Source organism: Notolepis coatsorum, assembly GCF_963971535.1.
Source record: "Notolepis coatsorum genome assembly, chromosome: 9".
In the NCBI taxonomy this organism is placed as follows: domain Eukaryota; kingdom Metazoa; phylum Chordata; class Actinopteri; order Aulopiformes; family Paralepididae; genus Notolepis; species Notolepis coatsorum.
This window is the reverse complement of record NC_140173.1, coordinates 87,153,121-87,169,640: the sequence shown is the minus strand read 5'-3', so window position 1 is coordinate 87,169,640 and position 16,520 is coordinate 87,153,121. Positions and strand designations below refer to the sequence as shown.

General features: G+C 44.7%; 1 protein-coding gene across 1 annotated transcript in view; it reads right to left on the bottom strand.

Annotated features, from left to right (window-relative positions):
- LOC311234691 (uncharacterized protein) overlaps positions 1-16,520 on the bottom strand; it is a gene marked incomplete at its 3' end in the record, with an annotated part of 68,439 nt that overhangs the window by 34,818 nt on the left and 17,101 nt on the right. Inside the window, exons 4-5 of the mRNA XM_084321934.1 lie at positions 11,906-12,045; positions 3,521-3,665 (exon numbers count right to left, since the gene is read on the bottom strand). Of these exons, the coding sequence (XP_084178060.1) occupies positions 3,521-3,665; positions 11,906-12,028 (268 nt within the window). The 5' untranslated portion in view covers positions 12,029-12,045. The remainder of the gene's footprint in view (positions 1-3,520; positions 3,666-11,905; positions 12,046-16,520) is intronic.

Genomic DNA, 16,520 nt, shown 5'->3' with positions numbered 1-16,520 from the left:
CTGACAGTACCCTGACTTCATCTGAATCAGAGTCTGAAGACAGCAGGAGGAGGGTCCTCTTCGCTGGTGGCTCGTCCTCTGTGGCTTGTGGAGCAGCTTTGTCTGCTTCTGGTCCTGGCAGCATCTCTTTAAGCCAGGTCCACACCTAATAAGAGGGACAATTAATTAGTTGCATAGGACTTTTCATGACAGCCTAAGGACTTAACACTGGTCTTCTCATTCACACACACACCTCATCCCTCTCGTCCTTTGGTACGCTCTTCAAGTCCTTGAATCGCGGGTCGAGGGCTGTAGCCAGCTTCAGCCATCTGTTGTTGAGGGTCGCTTTGCGTGCGTCCAGGTCCTTCGTGAAGCTGGCCTTGAACTTTACCATGTAGCCCGGATCCTCCTCGTTGAGGTCCATGATGCGGTTTAGGTGGCAGAGTGCGGGGAGCACCACAGAGCATGAGACGTAGGTTTCCCCTCCAAGGAGCTCAGTCACATACCTGCAGTGAAACAAGAGAGCGAGAGAGAAAGAGGTGAAGGTGTGTGTATGAGAGGGAGATAGGTGTGTGTATGGGGGAGAGAGGGGGGGTGAGGTGTGTGTATGGGAGAGAGATAGGTGTGTGTATGGGGGAGAGAGGGGGGGGGGTGAGGTGTGTGTATGGGAGAGAGAGGGGTGAGGTGTGTGTATGGGGGAGAGAGGGGGGGGGTGAGGTGTGTGTATGGGAGAGAGATATGTGTGTGTATGGGGGAGAGAGGGGGGGGTGAGGTGTGTGTATGGGAGAGATAGGTGTGTGTATGGGGGAGAGAGGGGGGGGGTGAGGTGTGTGTATGGGAGAGAGATAGGTGTGTGTATGGGGGAGAGAGGGGGGGTGAGGTGTGTGTATGGGAGAGATAGGTGTGTGTATGGGGGAGAGAGGGGGGGGTGAGGTGTGTGTATGGGAGAGAGATAGGTGTGTGTATGGGGGAGATTGGGGGGTGAGGTGTGTGTATGGGAGAGAGAGAGTGGGGTGTGAGGTGTGTGTATGGGGGAGAGAGAGAGAGGAGGGGGGTGTATGGGGGGAGAGAGAGAGGGAGAGACACTTACCTGCAGGGCTCAAGTACAAGCTCCAGCTTCTTCAGTTTGTCACACTCTGTGGGGGTCAGCATGGACAGCTTGTGGTTCTGTTGGGCCAAAGTGGCAGTCACAGCCTCCTGGTTCCTCAGGTACCGTGAGATCATGGCCAGTGTCGAATTCCACCTTCCAATTCAATAAAATAACTATTAGTCCCACTGGGGGTTGTTAATGCAGCATGATGCAATTGTACAGAACACAAAGAAATAAACACACACACACACTAAATTTACCCTAAGCATACAACAGGTAGTTAAACAGTCTCACCTTGTGGATACATCTTGTATCATGGGCTCTTTTGCTTGTCCGAGGGCAGTCTGCTGCTGCTGCAGTTCTTCTGTACTGGCAGGGCTGTGCTTGAAGTGGCCTACAATCTTGCGGCACTTTGCCAGGGTGGTGTCAAGGCTTCTGTCCTCAAGGGAGACTGTGATGGTTCTTTGCAGCACGTGTGCAGCACATGGCATGTGCTGGAACGGCATATAGCGCGCTGCTGCTATCATATTACGGGCGGAATCAGTCCCAATAGATGTGACTTTATCTTTTATATTCCACTCCTCTATTACTGTGTTGAACTGTTCAGCACACGCATCGGCGAAATGGCGGCCCACAGTTTTGGTCACCGTTAATGCAAATGATTGCAGTTTCCACTCAGTATCGATCAAGTGCACTGTGACACCCAAATAATTATGATTGCCCACCGACGTCCAGTGATCACCCGTTAGGGCCATTGGGCCAGCCCGTGCCAACACTTCTTCCCTCGCCTCCCTCTCTGTGTCATACATGTTGTGGATCCTTTTCATCACTGTAGCTCTCGAGGGTAGCTTGTAATTTGGGTCAGACGACGCTATTCGAAATGACTCCGCTAAACCCTTATCTTCCACTATAGCTATTGGCCTACAATATTTTGCTATCCACTTCGCGACGCTGTTGGTTAGTTTGTCTGTGGTGGATTTACTCAACCGTTTGCCTAACGGTAATTCTCCAAGAGTGGTTTGACGAAGCGTGCGAGTTGCTCTGGAGCTAACGTTAGCTACACTGGAGCTGCTCGAACAACTTGCCTGGACATGTTTAGCGTTCATGTGATACGTTAGACTAGAGCAGCTTCGGTGATACGCAAATTCTTTTTGACATAAGCTACATATTACAATGGTCTTGTTTACTGTCCCATCTATATTCTTTTTGAAATTGAACTTGCCGTTCATAGGTCCCAGGAGTATCGCCTCGGGTGATGCTGACATCTTGTTCCAGCTGAGCTAATTCCTTTGTGTGTTTGTTTTGTTTGATAGACGACGCATGTGTGAAGTGACGATCAAGTAGGCTACGGGTCATTCAATGGGCCAAGTTTAATACGCCCAACTCAAGCGTGGATTTCAAAATAAAAGCGCACCGATTTGCCACTTGTCTAAAGTAAATATAGGTCGGCTGTAATTAATTTTGCGTCAATTTTCATAACGCGATAATTTGCTGTGTAATTAATTAATCTAATTAACGCGATAAACTGACAGCCCTAATAATTTGACGGGCACTATTTATACTCCAACAGGGCCGAAACTGTTTATTTCTACATACCTTCGTTTGTGCGCTATACCACGCTAAAAATCGCCCCGTTTCACAATAAAACCCGTTTTCTAGATTGTGAGATATAGAGTGTTTTGTGTGCATATGCTAAAATCTCGCGACTGCTCGCCTGAAACCTATATTATTGCCAGGTCAAAGGAAACACAACCATATGTTTCTTCACAAAGCCATGGGGGGGGGGGGGGTCGTTTCCCGACACTGCGATCATTTCAAAAGCATGTTTTATGACGGGGTTCGGTAAAAATAGACGTTACCTTTGTCAGCAGGTACTCCAATCTGGCTCCATGTGTCTTCGATCAGAACAGAATCAATACATATAACGTTAGGTGGCCCTCATCCGTTGTCGTCTTCTTCTTCATTTGTGTGCTCGGCCAGACTATACCACGGAGCCGAATAGGTTTCCTCATCGGCCGGTTTGACTATAGTATTTTTATCCAGAATTTCTCTTTTCATTGAAGCATCATGGGACATATATTTTTTCCTTATGTTTTAATGGGACAAGGGTCCATTCAGTAGTAATGGGGAATTGGAAATGGCTGGAAATTGAAATGGCTAGAAATTATTGATGGGCCATTTATTTTGGTGATATAATGCAAATCTTATATAATAAATTTTTTTTGCATTTCATGTGAGGTTTAAAATAAAGTTAGATTTATTGGAATATGGAGATTTTCTTCAGATTCATCACAGTATTATGTCACCTTGAAAATGATGGTAATGAGAATCATGGAAAAACATGCATAAAAACAATTGGGGATATAGTTTGAATAATCGCCTCGTCTTTGCATGATTTATTTCAAGCATCTGTATGAACACTGAAGATGGATTTACCCTTTAGAGCCTTACCTCCTCCTTCATTCACAGTTCCTTTAAGTCCTGGTGTTTTAATGCAGTCCACCAAGCAGACGGATAGTTCCTTTAGTACCAACAGAGAGAGGTGACTGCAAGACGCAATCTCCTCCACTGTACTGGATATCAGTGGGGCTGTGGCCTAAAAATACCAGATAAAAAACAGTAACAATAAGAGTCTTGCAAAGTACAACGTTCACTCTCCCCAGAGTAATTGTAGATTGACAGGTTTGGCTGAGTGTTTTTATGTTAGACATGTCTTGTCACTGATACTTGATGATGAAAGTGTCACCTAAAGGGATAGTTCAAGAGTTTTGGACATCAAGTGGTATGAAATACTAGTATAGTTGATGCAGTGCCCTCAGTTTACACACAGAGTCTCGTCGTCGGAGTTCTGACCAGGCAGAAGTTTTAATCACCCACAGCAGAAAACAGCGTGCCTCATTTTCTATGCTTCGAGACCCAGCATTTAGTGACGTCACACTGAGACTAGGTCAACACATCATGTCACTCTGAAGCATTTAGTGACGTCACACTGAGACCAGTTCAACACATCATGTCACTCTGAAGCATTTAGTGACATCACACTGAGACTAGTTAAACACATCATGTCACTCTGAAGCATTTAGTGACGTTACACTGAGACTAGTTCAACACATCATGTCACTCTGAAGCATAGGAAATGTTTTCTGCTGTGGATGATTACAACTTTTGCCTGCAGGTTATTGTGTGGAATAACACTTTGTCTCATGACCTCGTTTGCTGCCTGTCTGAAGCCTCCCGGTTTACTCAGAACCAGGCCAGAACTCAGACCACGGTACTCTGAGTTAAGCTAATGGCATTGCATCAACTATACTACTAGCAAGTATTCATACCACTTAACACTTTGCATGCCACGCCCGAGAATATTCGTTTTATTCGTTTTTATTTTTTATTAGCGATGAAATCATATTGCATCAAGCGAGTCTACCGTTGGACATTCAGCTGCCTCAGGCGCTCAGATGTGAAAAAGCACCCCCTATCGTCTCCCAGATGGTAATTCACCCTTTTGGATTGAACTCAATGAAAATGAATGAGAAGAAAAAACCCGGAATCCACGTTTTACTTCTCACTCATGCAACCGGCGTCTACCAGCTTCATGCTGGACTCTCGGAGCAGCGGGGAATATGTTCAAGTTCAGGTTCTTTAATAGTTGTCATACAGAAGTACAGAATACTTTCATACAAAATGCTTCTTACTGTTACGCTCCAGAGACTGTGCTAGACAAGATAGTATCAAATAACATAATATAGCATGTAATTTAGAAGAAGAAAAATGAGGTCACAGTGTTCGGTATAGACATATGTACAATGTTCTGAGTTACCATATAATATACAATACTATGCAGTGTACTAATGTACAGTACTATCTAGTGCAAAGCAGAAATGGGATGAGGTACAATTTTAGGTACAATTTACAGTAAGGTGTACGAGTTGTAGTGCAATCCTTCATCAATAAATATAAAGTGTGGGGAGTGGGTGCTACAGTGTGTTTGTTTAAAGTGGGTGTGTGCTATAAAGTGTGTGGAGTGGGTGCTACAGTGTGTTTGTTTAAAGTGAGTGTGTGCGTGTGGATGTGTGTGCTATGTGCGTTTGGTGGTTGTTGTTGTGTAGTGTTCATTCATTGTTCGTTTAGCAGCCTGATGGCCTGGGGATAGAAGCTTCTTCTGAGTCTTTCTGTGCTCGCCTTGAGACTCCGGTATCGCTTGCCTGACCGCAGCAGTTCAAAGAGGCAGTTGTTCGGGTGACTGGAGTCTTTAATGATTCTCTTAGCCTTGCCCTTGCAACGCTTGTTGTAAATGTTCTGGAGGGTGGGGAGCCCCCCTCCAATTGTGCGTTCGGCTGAACGTGTCACTCTTTGTAGTCTGCTTCGGTCTTGTGCAGTGCTATTCCCAAACCAGGAGGTGATGTTGCCGGTCAAGATGCTCTCTATTGTACATGAGTAGAAGTTCTTAAGGATCTTCTGACTGACTTGGAACTTCCTTAGGCGCCTGAGGAAGTAGAGGCGTTGTCGTGCCTTCTTCACAACACTGTCAATGTGTGTGGTCCATGTCAAGTCCTCGGATATGTAGGCTCCGAGGTACTTAAAGCTGTTGACTCTCTCAACCGGTGCCCCGTCGATGCTGAGGGGGCTGTAGTCCTTGACCCCCGACCTCCTGAAGTCCACAATCATCTCCTTTGTTTTGCTGACGTTCAGGGAGAGGCTGTTTTCCTGGCACCATCCCGCCAGGACCTTGACCTCTTCCAGGTAGGCCCTCTCGTCGTTGGCAGAGATCAGGCCCACCACCACTGTGTCGTCAGCAAATTTGATGATTGTATTGCTACTCCGCTGAGCCACACAGTCGTGTGTGTACAGGGAGTAGAGGAGGGGACTCAGAACACAGCCCTGGGGGGCCCCTATGTTGAGGGTGATGGATGAGGAGGTGCAGTTGCCTGCTCTCACCACCTGGGGTCTGCCAGTCAGGAAGTCCAAGACCCACTGGCAGAGGTCATAGCCCAAGCCCAGGTCCCTGAGCTTGGCTATGAGTATGGAGGGGACTATGGTATTGAATGCCGAGCTGTAGTCGATGAATAGCATTCTCACATAGTTCCCCTGCCTCTTGTCCAGGTGTGATGCTGCTGTGTGCAGCACATGGGCTATGGCGTCCTCCGTGGACCTGTTGGGGCGGTATGCAAATTGCAGGGGGTCCATGTTGATGGGGAGGGAGGAGCAGATGTAGCCCTTTACTAGCTTCTCAAAGCACTTCATGGCTATGGAGGTGAGAGCTACAGGGCGGTAGTCGTTGAGGCAAGCAGGCTTGGATTTTTTGGGTACAGGGATAATAGTGGACTTCTTCAGGCAGGTGGGGATGACAGCCTGTTCTAAGGACAGGTTAAATATGTCAGTGAATACTGGGGCCAGTTGGTCGGCACAGACTTTTAGGACGCGGCCGGGGATGCCGTCCGGACCTGCTGCCTTCCTGATATTCACTTTTTTAAAGGTCCGCCTCACCTCATGCTCTGTTACCCTGAACACTGCGCCTCCATCAGCAGCCGACCCCCCCCCCCCCCATTGCCGTGGCTTGTGAGCTGGTGTTGTTATTACCAGCATCAAACCTCGCATAGAAGGTATTGAGGTCATTTGCTAAGGAGATGTCACTGTTCAGTTTGAGGGAGGCGCCTTTGTAGTCTGTCATCGTTTTGAGCCCCTGCCACATAGCTCTAGAGTCAGCTTGTTCAAACTGGAGTTCAATTTTATCCCTGTAGCGCCGTTTGGCCTCTGACACTGTCCTCCTTACGTTGTATCGCGCCACCTTGTGGTCATTCATGTTGCCTGCCACTAGGCCGTCGTTGTATGCTTTGGTGCGCTCTCTCAGAGCTTCACGGACGGATTTGTCTACCCAGGGTTTTTGATTTGGGTAAACTCTCATTTTGGTAGTGGGGATTGTTTCTTCCACCCTAGTACAAACATAGTCCAGCACTGTCTCCGTGTAGACATTAATGTTATCTGTGTCGCGGAACACATTCCAGTCTGTGCCGTGAAACACAGACCAGAGCGTCTCCTCTGACGTCAAATCCCATTTCTGCACCTCTCGCGAGACTACAGGAGTACTTTTAATTCTCTGTTTGTACTTTGGTGAAAGAAAGATTGACGCGTGATCTGATTTACCAAAGCCACTATCAGAATGAGCCTTGTAGCCACCTTTAAATTGCGTGTAACAGTGATCTAGGATGTTACCGCCTCTGGTGTTGCAAGTCACATGCTGATAGAAGTCAGGTAATACCTTTCTCAGATTGGCGCTATTGAAATCGCCCAGCACCAAAATGGCGGCGTTAACGTTCGTCGCTTGTATTCTATTTACCTCGTCGTGGAGTCTGGAGAGCGCGGCGTTGTTGCTGGCTTGCGGTGGAATATACACTCCGATCAGGATGATCGCCGTTAACTCCCTCGGGAGGAAGAAAGGACGACACTTGATGGTTATATACTCCAGGTCTGGGCAGCAGTGGTTGGATAATTCCTTCACGTTAGTTGGATCGCTCCAATTTTTGTTAAACATGAAGGCAATACCTCCTCCACGTTGTTTACCGGACTCTGATGTCCGATCCTTGCGATGGATAAAGAAGTGATCGGCTGGTTGAATTGCGTGGTCTGGAACCTCCGGCGTGAGCCACGTTTCAGTGAAGCAGAGAACGTTGCAGTCCCTAACGTCTCTTTGATATTGAATCCTTGCTCGGATGTCATCCAGTTTATTGTCAATTGATTGTACATTGGCTAGCAATATACTGGGTAGTGGTGTCCTGTGCCGCCTGGTTCTCAGCCTGTTACGGACTCCAGCTCTCTTTCCTCGCCGTCTGGGTCCTCTGTTCCTGGGATCAAGGAACAAAGGATCTGGTCCTAATCTCCGGAGAATTTCTTCAGGCCATTGTTGCGGTTCGGAAAGCTGGTCCAGTGAGTAATCCAGTTGGTAAGTTTCCCGTAATCCAATGTCTATGAGTGACTGACGGTCATACACATTAAATGCACCAACAGTTGGTACAAACAAAACTCTAAAAACTATAAATATTAACAAAAGTAAGCACAGTCTCGACGGAGCGCACAGACAGGCAGCCGTTCGTTGCGGCGCCATCTCTCATGTGTTTTACAGTATACTCGTGGATCAATAAAAATATCGATTTTTTCGAATGCCGATCAGGAATTGGAATAAACCATTTGGATACCATCTGATCTCAGGTAAGGAATCTATGTTATCAGTATTAGGATAATCAGACTCGTTTTCACAGAGATATAAGCTTTTATGTGATTATGTGTTATCGCTGTTTGACTGTGCGCGCCGTCAGGAAATAGGAGACTCGATTTTCGGCTCGCCACAAGAGCGTGCATGCGTACACATATACTATCGATAATCTAGCGTTTATTTTGAAAACGATTCATGACATGGCCGAACAATGACAACGTTCTAGTCTAGAATATTCCAGTAAAAGGCGATTATCATGGAATGTGTTGTTTTTTCCGTGAAAACGAGTGATTTTCAAAATACTAGAAAACGGAAATGAAGCGATAAAAAAACAATCTGCCACGACAATGTTGACTGGAAAATGAGTCTTTGATAAGCGACGGGCAGATTAGACACATATCCATAATTTAAAACATAGATTAGGCGATATTAACGTTAACAGTGGATGTGGGCATTCAAGGGGGTAAAAAAGAAAACACGGCTGGGTCTCAAAGTGTTAAGAGTCCAAAAATCCAAACTATCCCTTTAACTCACAAGTCAGACAAGTGTTTGGCCATGCCAAGTTTCCCCACATCATCATCATTAGGTGGCTTCTTCGTTCCGAAGGTTGCCTATCACTCTCCAACCCATTCTTCTCTCCAACTCCGTGACTCCGCCTCTCACTCCACTCCAATCACAGACATCGTCTACCCAGCCTCTTCTTGGTCTTCCACTTCCTCTCTTTCCATCCACCTTCCCCATCACCACCTTCTTGAACATCTCCCCGCTGGATCCTCTCAGAACATGCCCGCACAACTCCATCTTTCTCTTTTTCAACCTCTCCAGCAGCTGTCCTCCTTGCATATCCGCTCTTCTCAGTACCTCCTCATTCTTGATCTTATCCTTCCATGTTATCTTCAGCATCTTCCTCAGTGTCCACATTTCAAAAGAGTCCTCTTTGCCTCTTCATTCAGCGTCCATGCTTCTGCTCCGTATGAAAAGACTGACATAACATACGTTTCCAAAATCCTGGTCTTCGTTTTCCAACTTATGTTTCTTCTCAATAATTCTTTATGGTTCCAGAATGCGCCCTTTGCAATTCCGGTTCTTCTCTTAATGTCCATGTTAGCTCTTCCACCTTCACTGATCCAGCTTCCAAGGTACATGTACTCCTTCACTTGTTCAAGTTTTTCTCCATCCACCTGTATTTTACAAACAGTTCCTGGTGTTTTTTCAATGATCATTACTTTAGTTTTCTTTGTGTTTAGTGACATTCCATAGTTTTTGCATTCGACATTCAGCTTATTCATCATGTCCTGTAGATCTTCTTGACAGTTACAGACTATAGCAGTGTCATCCGCGTATCTTATATTGGTGATGTTCTCTTCGCCAAGTTTTACTCCTTTCCCTCCTCTCAGACCTTTTTTCATCAGTGATTCACTGTACATATTAAAGAGTACAGGGGACAAGATGCATCCTTGTCTTACACCCTTCTCCACCGGGAAGTCTCTTGATTTCTCCTTTCCTATTCTAACATTAGCCTTCTGCCTCCAGTATAAGTTGGCAATTATTCTTCGGTCAGAAACTGGTATTTTGAATTCTTCCATTGTTCTCATCAATGTTGTATGTTCAACTCTGTCGAAGGCCTTCGTGAAATCGATGAAGCAAATATACAGCTTCTTCTGTTGGTCTATCGATTTTTCACCAATGATTCTGAGTTGGCAGATTGCATCTCTTGTTCCTTTTCCTTTGCGAAAACCCATTTGGCTATCCGAGAGCTGATGTTCAATTATGGGTTCTATTCTGTTCTTGATGATTTTCAGGAGTACTTTTGATGCATGAGATATCAAACTGATAGTCCTGTAATTGTTGCATTCTGTGGCTCTTCCGGTCTTTGGGATCGGAATGAACATTGATTTTAGGAAATCATTTGGAATATTTCCTGAGTTATAGATGTTGTTTACCAGTTTCACAAGGAGCTCGATGCATCGGTCACCAGAGTTCTTAATCAGTTCAGCAAGGATCTCATCCTCGCCGGGCGATCTGTCCGTGGCCAGTGACTTCACAGCCTCTTCAACTTCTTTTTTCGTGATCTGGACTTTTTCTATCTCTTCTAGACTAATTCCTGTGTCTGATGTTCTGTTCTGGTCTTTGTATAGTGTTTCCACATACTCTGCCCATCTATTGATTATTTCCTTCTCATGCTGGGATCATTTCCTTCTCATTCACATGCTGGGGTACAAGATGGGCCAAACAGGGTATTATGCTGCTTGGAGTTTAATCAAATCACATGCTCTCCTGGTGTCAGATTTTAGCATTGGGGAAATCCCCCCCAATCCCGTTACCCTGTTTTAGCCTGGCATGGCCAGATACCCGTATCAATACATCCCTGGAAGACAATCGTTCACTAGGACAAACTTTTCATTTGTTCATAACATATTCATTAGCATATATTATTATGCTCAACCAATGTATTGAAGAGTATTTTGTTTGGATTGTAATAAGGGGGGGGGGGGGGTGTGCACAGATAACTTGTTTGCCAGCTAACCACTTATTTGAAATCAACCAGATATTCATAACTGTTCATTTGGAAATTATTTTGATACCGATATCAAATAGATGTCATATCACATTGTAACTTGTATTGGAAAACTCAATACCATAATAATGTCAAAACTAGCAAAGAGTCTACCCAAAAAGAGTAGATTCCTGAACTCCTACAGTCTACGGTCGCTTTCACACCTGAGCTCTTTGGTCCGCCTTAATCAAACCCTGGTTTGTTTCCTCGGATAGTCCGGTTGGTTTTGGGTGGTGTGAAATAGGCTCGGGCGGTATACCAGGGTATTTAGAAATCCCGACGGTATTGAAAAGCAATACAGTCAAAATCACAGATCCGTTTCAGTTTATATTACAGTGAAACGGAGTTTTAACAGTGGTTGGTTGTAGTGCACTGCACACACGCGTCAGCAGAGGGCGAGACCAGTCCTCACTAGTGGAGCGAGCCGCAGAGCTGGTTGTCTACACACAGGAGGAGGAGGGGAAACCCCGCTTCACTGGAAATTAAATGAGACATGCTTACCGTTGCTGCCTGGTGCTGCGGGCTAACTGGCTGTTCTGAGAGCTAACTGTTGTGTATGTGTATCACAACGGTGGTCACGCTTTACGGTAATGTTGCGACAGTGCTGTGAAAATACCGTAAAGCGTTGTGGTAACGAGAGTGTGTGTTGTTGTTGACTGGTGGAGCAAGCAAATAAATGGTAAAACGTTACGTCGCAGTCCGGTGCGTTTTTGAATACACAATACTAACGTTACTAGTATTAGGGTGCTGCGGGGCTCCTGGCTACCATTCTGAGAGTTAACGTTAGTAGTACTAGGATGCTGCAGGCTTCTGGCTAGTGGCTACCATTCTGAGAGCTAATGATAGTAGCACTCGGATGCTGCGGGCTAACTGGCCATCTCCGCGATTTGTTTACTTGGTAACACGGGTTAGATCTGGTGAGATGATATTTTGTTCATCCACTAGTCAAACCCAAGATGGATATGGTGATATATTTTGTTCATCCACTAGTCAAACCTAAGTAAGATCTGGTGATATGAGATTGTGTTCATATAGCCCAACCCTAAGCATAACAACTGAAGCATAATACCACCTCAGAGAGCATATGGTGTTGGCTAGGACCGGCTATGTTGTCATCTTTCTTGTCTGCAGCCGGTGAAACAGCTCCGACACGTTTGTTGGGGCCGTCACTGAGGTCATTCTTTCCCTGGGACATCTTCACTGGACACGGCTCTGTAAAGACAAAATCATAATTTAAAGGAGATGAAACATTTCAGTTAGGTTAGGCTGTATGGTTATAGCAATTGTACACTAGAAATGTAGTAATGTCATATTACTTTTGCAAAAATATGTCATTTCTAGTGCTGTCAATAGATTAAAGAAAATAACTAATTAATCTCACAATTTTCTGTAATTAATCTAGATCAGGGGTTCCCAAACTTTTTCAGCTCGAGACCCAAAAGAGACATTTGGTGTTTCCTCGGGACCCAAACTTACAAAAATACATCATGAAGGGGCGGCTACGTGGTGCAGTGCGCTCCGCAAGGCGCTCACCACGAATACTGGAGACTAGGCTCGAACAGGTTCGCCTCCCTGTTCGAGCCCAGCGCTCCACATTGCTTTCAGTTTAGCTGGTCGTCCGCACTAATACACATTGGCAGTATTAGGGGGAGGGAAACTGATGGGTGGGGATTGGGCGTTGTGGACAGCGACTCCTACAGGTCGGTTGGTGCGCCTGCGCAGTAGAATCAGGAAGAGACGGGGGTGGGGCCCCTCCAAAGCCCAGACCCCTGACGTTGAAAGATCGAGCAGCGCAGGTGGAAAGATGCGACTGCTGTTACCTCGAGTATCGGAGGGGACTCTTGCTATGTATGACTTAGTCCACATTGCAGCCGGCTTGTGGGAGGCATGAAACAGCGTTCAAAGACAGGGGAGGGTTGAATTGGATGATACGAAAATTGGGATGGGAGAAAAAATAGAAAATGGGAGAAAAAGTGGATACAAAAAAAAATACATCATGAATTGCCATAACATACATTTATAAACTACTGATAAAGAACACAACAAACCATGAATACTAGGGATGTCCGATATTATCGGCCGATATCGGCATTAAAATGTGATATCTGAAAATATCGGTATCGGTTTTCAAAAAAAATATATATATATATATATATATTTTTTTTTTGTGACATTTCTATAACCTTTATTTACCCAGGCAAGCCAATAAGAACAAATTCTGATTTTATTTATTGTCAAAAGTATGCATAATGTTGTGTTAATTCCACAACAAGAGATATGTAATGTTAATTACCTGAAATTATTCCATTTGGGGGGGGGGGGGGGGGGGGGGACTCTGCATATATCAGTATCGGTTGATATCGGTATCGGAAATTATCGGAAGATCCGGACCCATCACACTCACCATCATCGACTCCATCACCCCTTCCTCCCTAGTCCGAAACCTTGGTGTCCTCCTTGACCCCACCCTCTCATTTGACCCCCACGTCCGCTCCATTGTTTAAAACGTCATACTTTCACCTCCGCAACATTGCTAAAATCAGTCACTGCCTCTCGCCCCCTGCTGCTGAATCCCTCATACACGCCTTCATCTCCTCCCGCCTGGACGATTGCAGCTCCCTCCTCACTGGCATCACCTCCCGCTCCCTCAATAAACTGCAAATGGTCCAAAACTCAGCCGCCCGCCTCCTCACTAACACCCGGTCCCGTGAACACATCACTCCTGTCCTCCACTCTCTCCACTGGCTCCCGATCAAACAACGCATAAACTTTAAAACACTACTCCTCACCTTCAAAGCCCTCCATAGCCTGGCCCCCCCCTACCTGACTGATCTCCTTCTTCCCTACTGCCCCACCCGTTCCCTCCGGTCCTCCTCCACTGCCTCCCTCACTGTCCCGACATCCAAACTCAAAAACGTTGGTGATCGGGCCTTCTCTTGCACTGCACCCCGGATCTGGAACTCCCTCCCTCAGTCCATCAAAGACTCCCCTACACGCTCCACCTTCAAAGCTCGCCTCAAAACCCACCTGTTCTCCCTTGCCTTCAACCCCCCCCCCCCCCCCCCCTCCAACCGATTGATGTCTGTTCCTGTCGCTCTGTCTTTTTGTGTTATCTCATGCTGTTGTCCCCTTGTTTCCCCCATGGTCTCATGTTCCTTTTTTGTTTCTTTGTTTTTACTATAACTACTGTCAGCGACTTTGGGTCATTGAGTAGCGCTATATAAATAAAATGAAATTATTATTATTATTATTATTCATAGCTGTCAACCCTACCGTTTTTCCCGGGATTCTCCTGTTTTTTCAACCTTCTTCACACCCTGTTCACGGTTCAGGCACGTATTTTGTAGTTATTAATTTTTACAAAATGGCTGCAATTCCCCTCTGTGACGACAGGTGGCAGCAGTGTAAAGTATGCCGAGCTGATTTCAATGTCTCACATGGTGGAAAACACGACGTCAGCGAATATTATGTGTTTAGAATATGTTGCGACGGTCGGATTGTTATTAAAAACGGAGGGATACTAGCTATGATGTGTAGGAGTTGGCGAATATGAATTGATTGCTTTAAAAACGAAGAGAAATGTCATATTTACGCTGTTTAAAACGGGATGGCGGACGAAAATCTTTGGTTTTGGCTTAACGTGTGACGTTAGATTCAATTTACGTGCGGGGAAGTGGTTTACGTAAGGTTTAATGACATGAACTAAGGTTGGGTGAGAGGTGTGAATGTAACTGTGAAAGCAGATTTAAAAAAAATCTAGCTGGTTTGGCATATAATGAGGAAGGTTGCCGATAAGAATGAACGTTTTTTACTTCCTGTTTTGCCTGGATGACTGGGGAGTTTGGTTGAATATCAACGTCTCTCATTGGTCTGTGTGGTATGACTGAACAATGTGACCTCCCATTGGCTTAGATGAATGAATGACGTCAGCAGAATAGTGACGTGCTGCACTGGTTTGCGTGAAAGCAAGTCAGATAAAGTTTGGATGAATGTTTTGTGACTGTTGATATGAATGAAGAAATATGTTTATCTCTCGTGGTATGTGAAGAATGATTGTTTACAGTTAAGATGTGATGTGAGAGTGTCTGGCTGTGGAAGAGTGCAATAGATGTATAAATGAGGGAATTCCGTTTTCACCACAAGGTGGGAGCAAATCAATTACAAAGGCTTGTTTTTAGCAGAGAAGGACTTCTTCCCCCATTTTCAATTCATCATAACATTTACAGTAAAATCAAATACATTTACAGATTACAACCTTTATGTAATGGTTAATATTTTGATAAAAGGTAATTTACTGTATTTTTATAGCATTTACACTTAAAGTAGGAACACAAAAGTAATCTGTAAAATAATAGTGCATTTCCTGTGAAAAAACATTTACAGTTTACCCTTAAACGAATGGCTGGGTACATACAGGTTTTGACCAGCAGATGGCAAGCGACGAGGCAGCTCCATTGGGAGGGGGCGGGGCCGAGTGGGAGGGGGCGGGGCCGGGGGAAGGGGCGGGGCTAAAATGTACACGTTTTGTCTCATGCCTATGTTGACAGCTATGTTATTATTACAGGCTTTCCGGTTTCGACAAAACAATTATAGAAACGTGTGAAGTGCACAATATTTCCTCGTTTAAGCCACTGCAACGGCTTTGCATGAAGAATTTACTACATGACCGGGACGTTCTAGCTTGTTTGCCGACAGGATTCGGGAAAAGTTTGGTCCGTTCGGAGGCAGCTTCCAGGGGAAGTACATACATCGGAAATTCTACCCCATAGACCAGGGGTTCCCAAACTTTTTCAGCTCGAGACCCAAAAGAGAAATTTGGTGTTTCCCCGGGACCCAAACTTACAAAAATACATCATGAATTGCCATAACATACATTTATAAACTACTGATAAAGAACACAACAAACCATGAATTTCAAATGTATTTATTTAATTATAAAAGTACATGAATGAATGAATGAATGAATGAATGAATGAATTTATTTGAAAATATAAAAATAAACATGTGACAGAAGAGCACAGTCAGGATATACTGCCAAGGATGAAACACAAAAAAGCTCAGAGCTTATTTCCATTGTGGTCCTTGTAGGGGGGTGGGGGAGTGTGATGCTTAATACATGCATCATACAAAACGTGACATCACAACACATCACATATACCATTTAACATTTATATACATAACAGACTCATACAACATGCAAGGGTGCCTTAAGCTAAGTGCATCACAGCAATAATCAGAGTGTAATGTTAAGTTGCTCACCACCTCATAATATATGTACTAGGGCTGACCTTCAAAGCTTTTTTTGGCAATCGAAGCTTCGAAAAAATTTAAAAATATTCTCTTTATTTTTTTTATATATATTTTTTTTTTATCTTATGTTGTGGGACTTGTACAGCACTTTGGTAAACTTTGTTGTTTTTAAATGTGCTCTATAAATAAAGTGGATTGGATTAATGAATTAAGTAGCCCCTTTCGTGACTGTGACGCAGCCAACAAGGTTTCACTCGGCTGTGTGATTTAATTCAAGGTGGATCGCTGTTGTCGTTTGAACAACTTCAGATTTCATGGGAACTACAAATCCCCCAAATCAAGAATGTTTAAGATGAATGAACGAAGTAAGATTTAGATTATTTGAAATATGGCCTGTGTAGACTAAACTATGCACAGAATGATGTCAGTCTACAAGG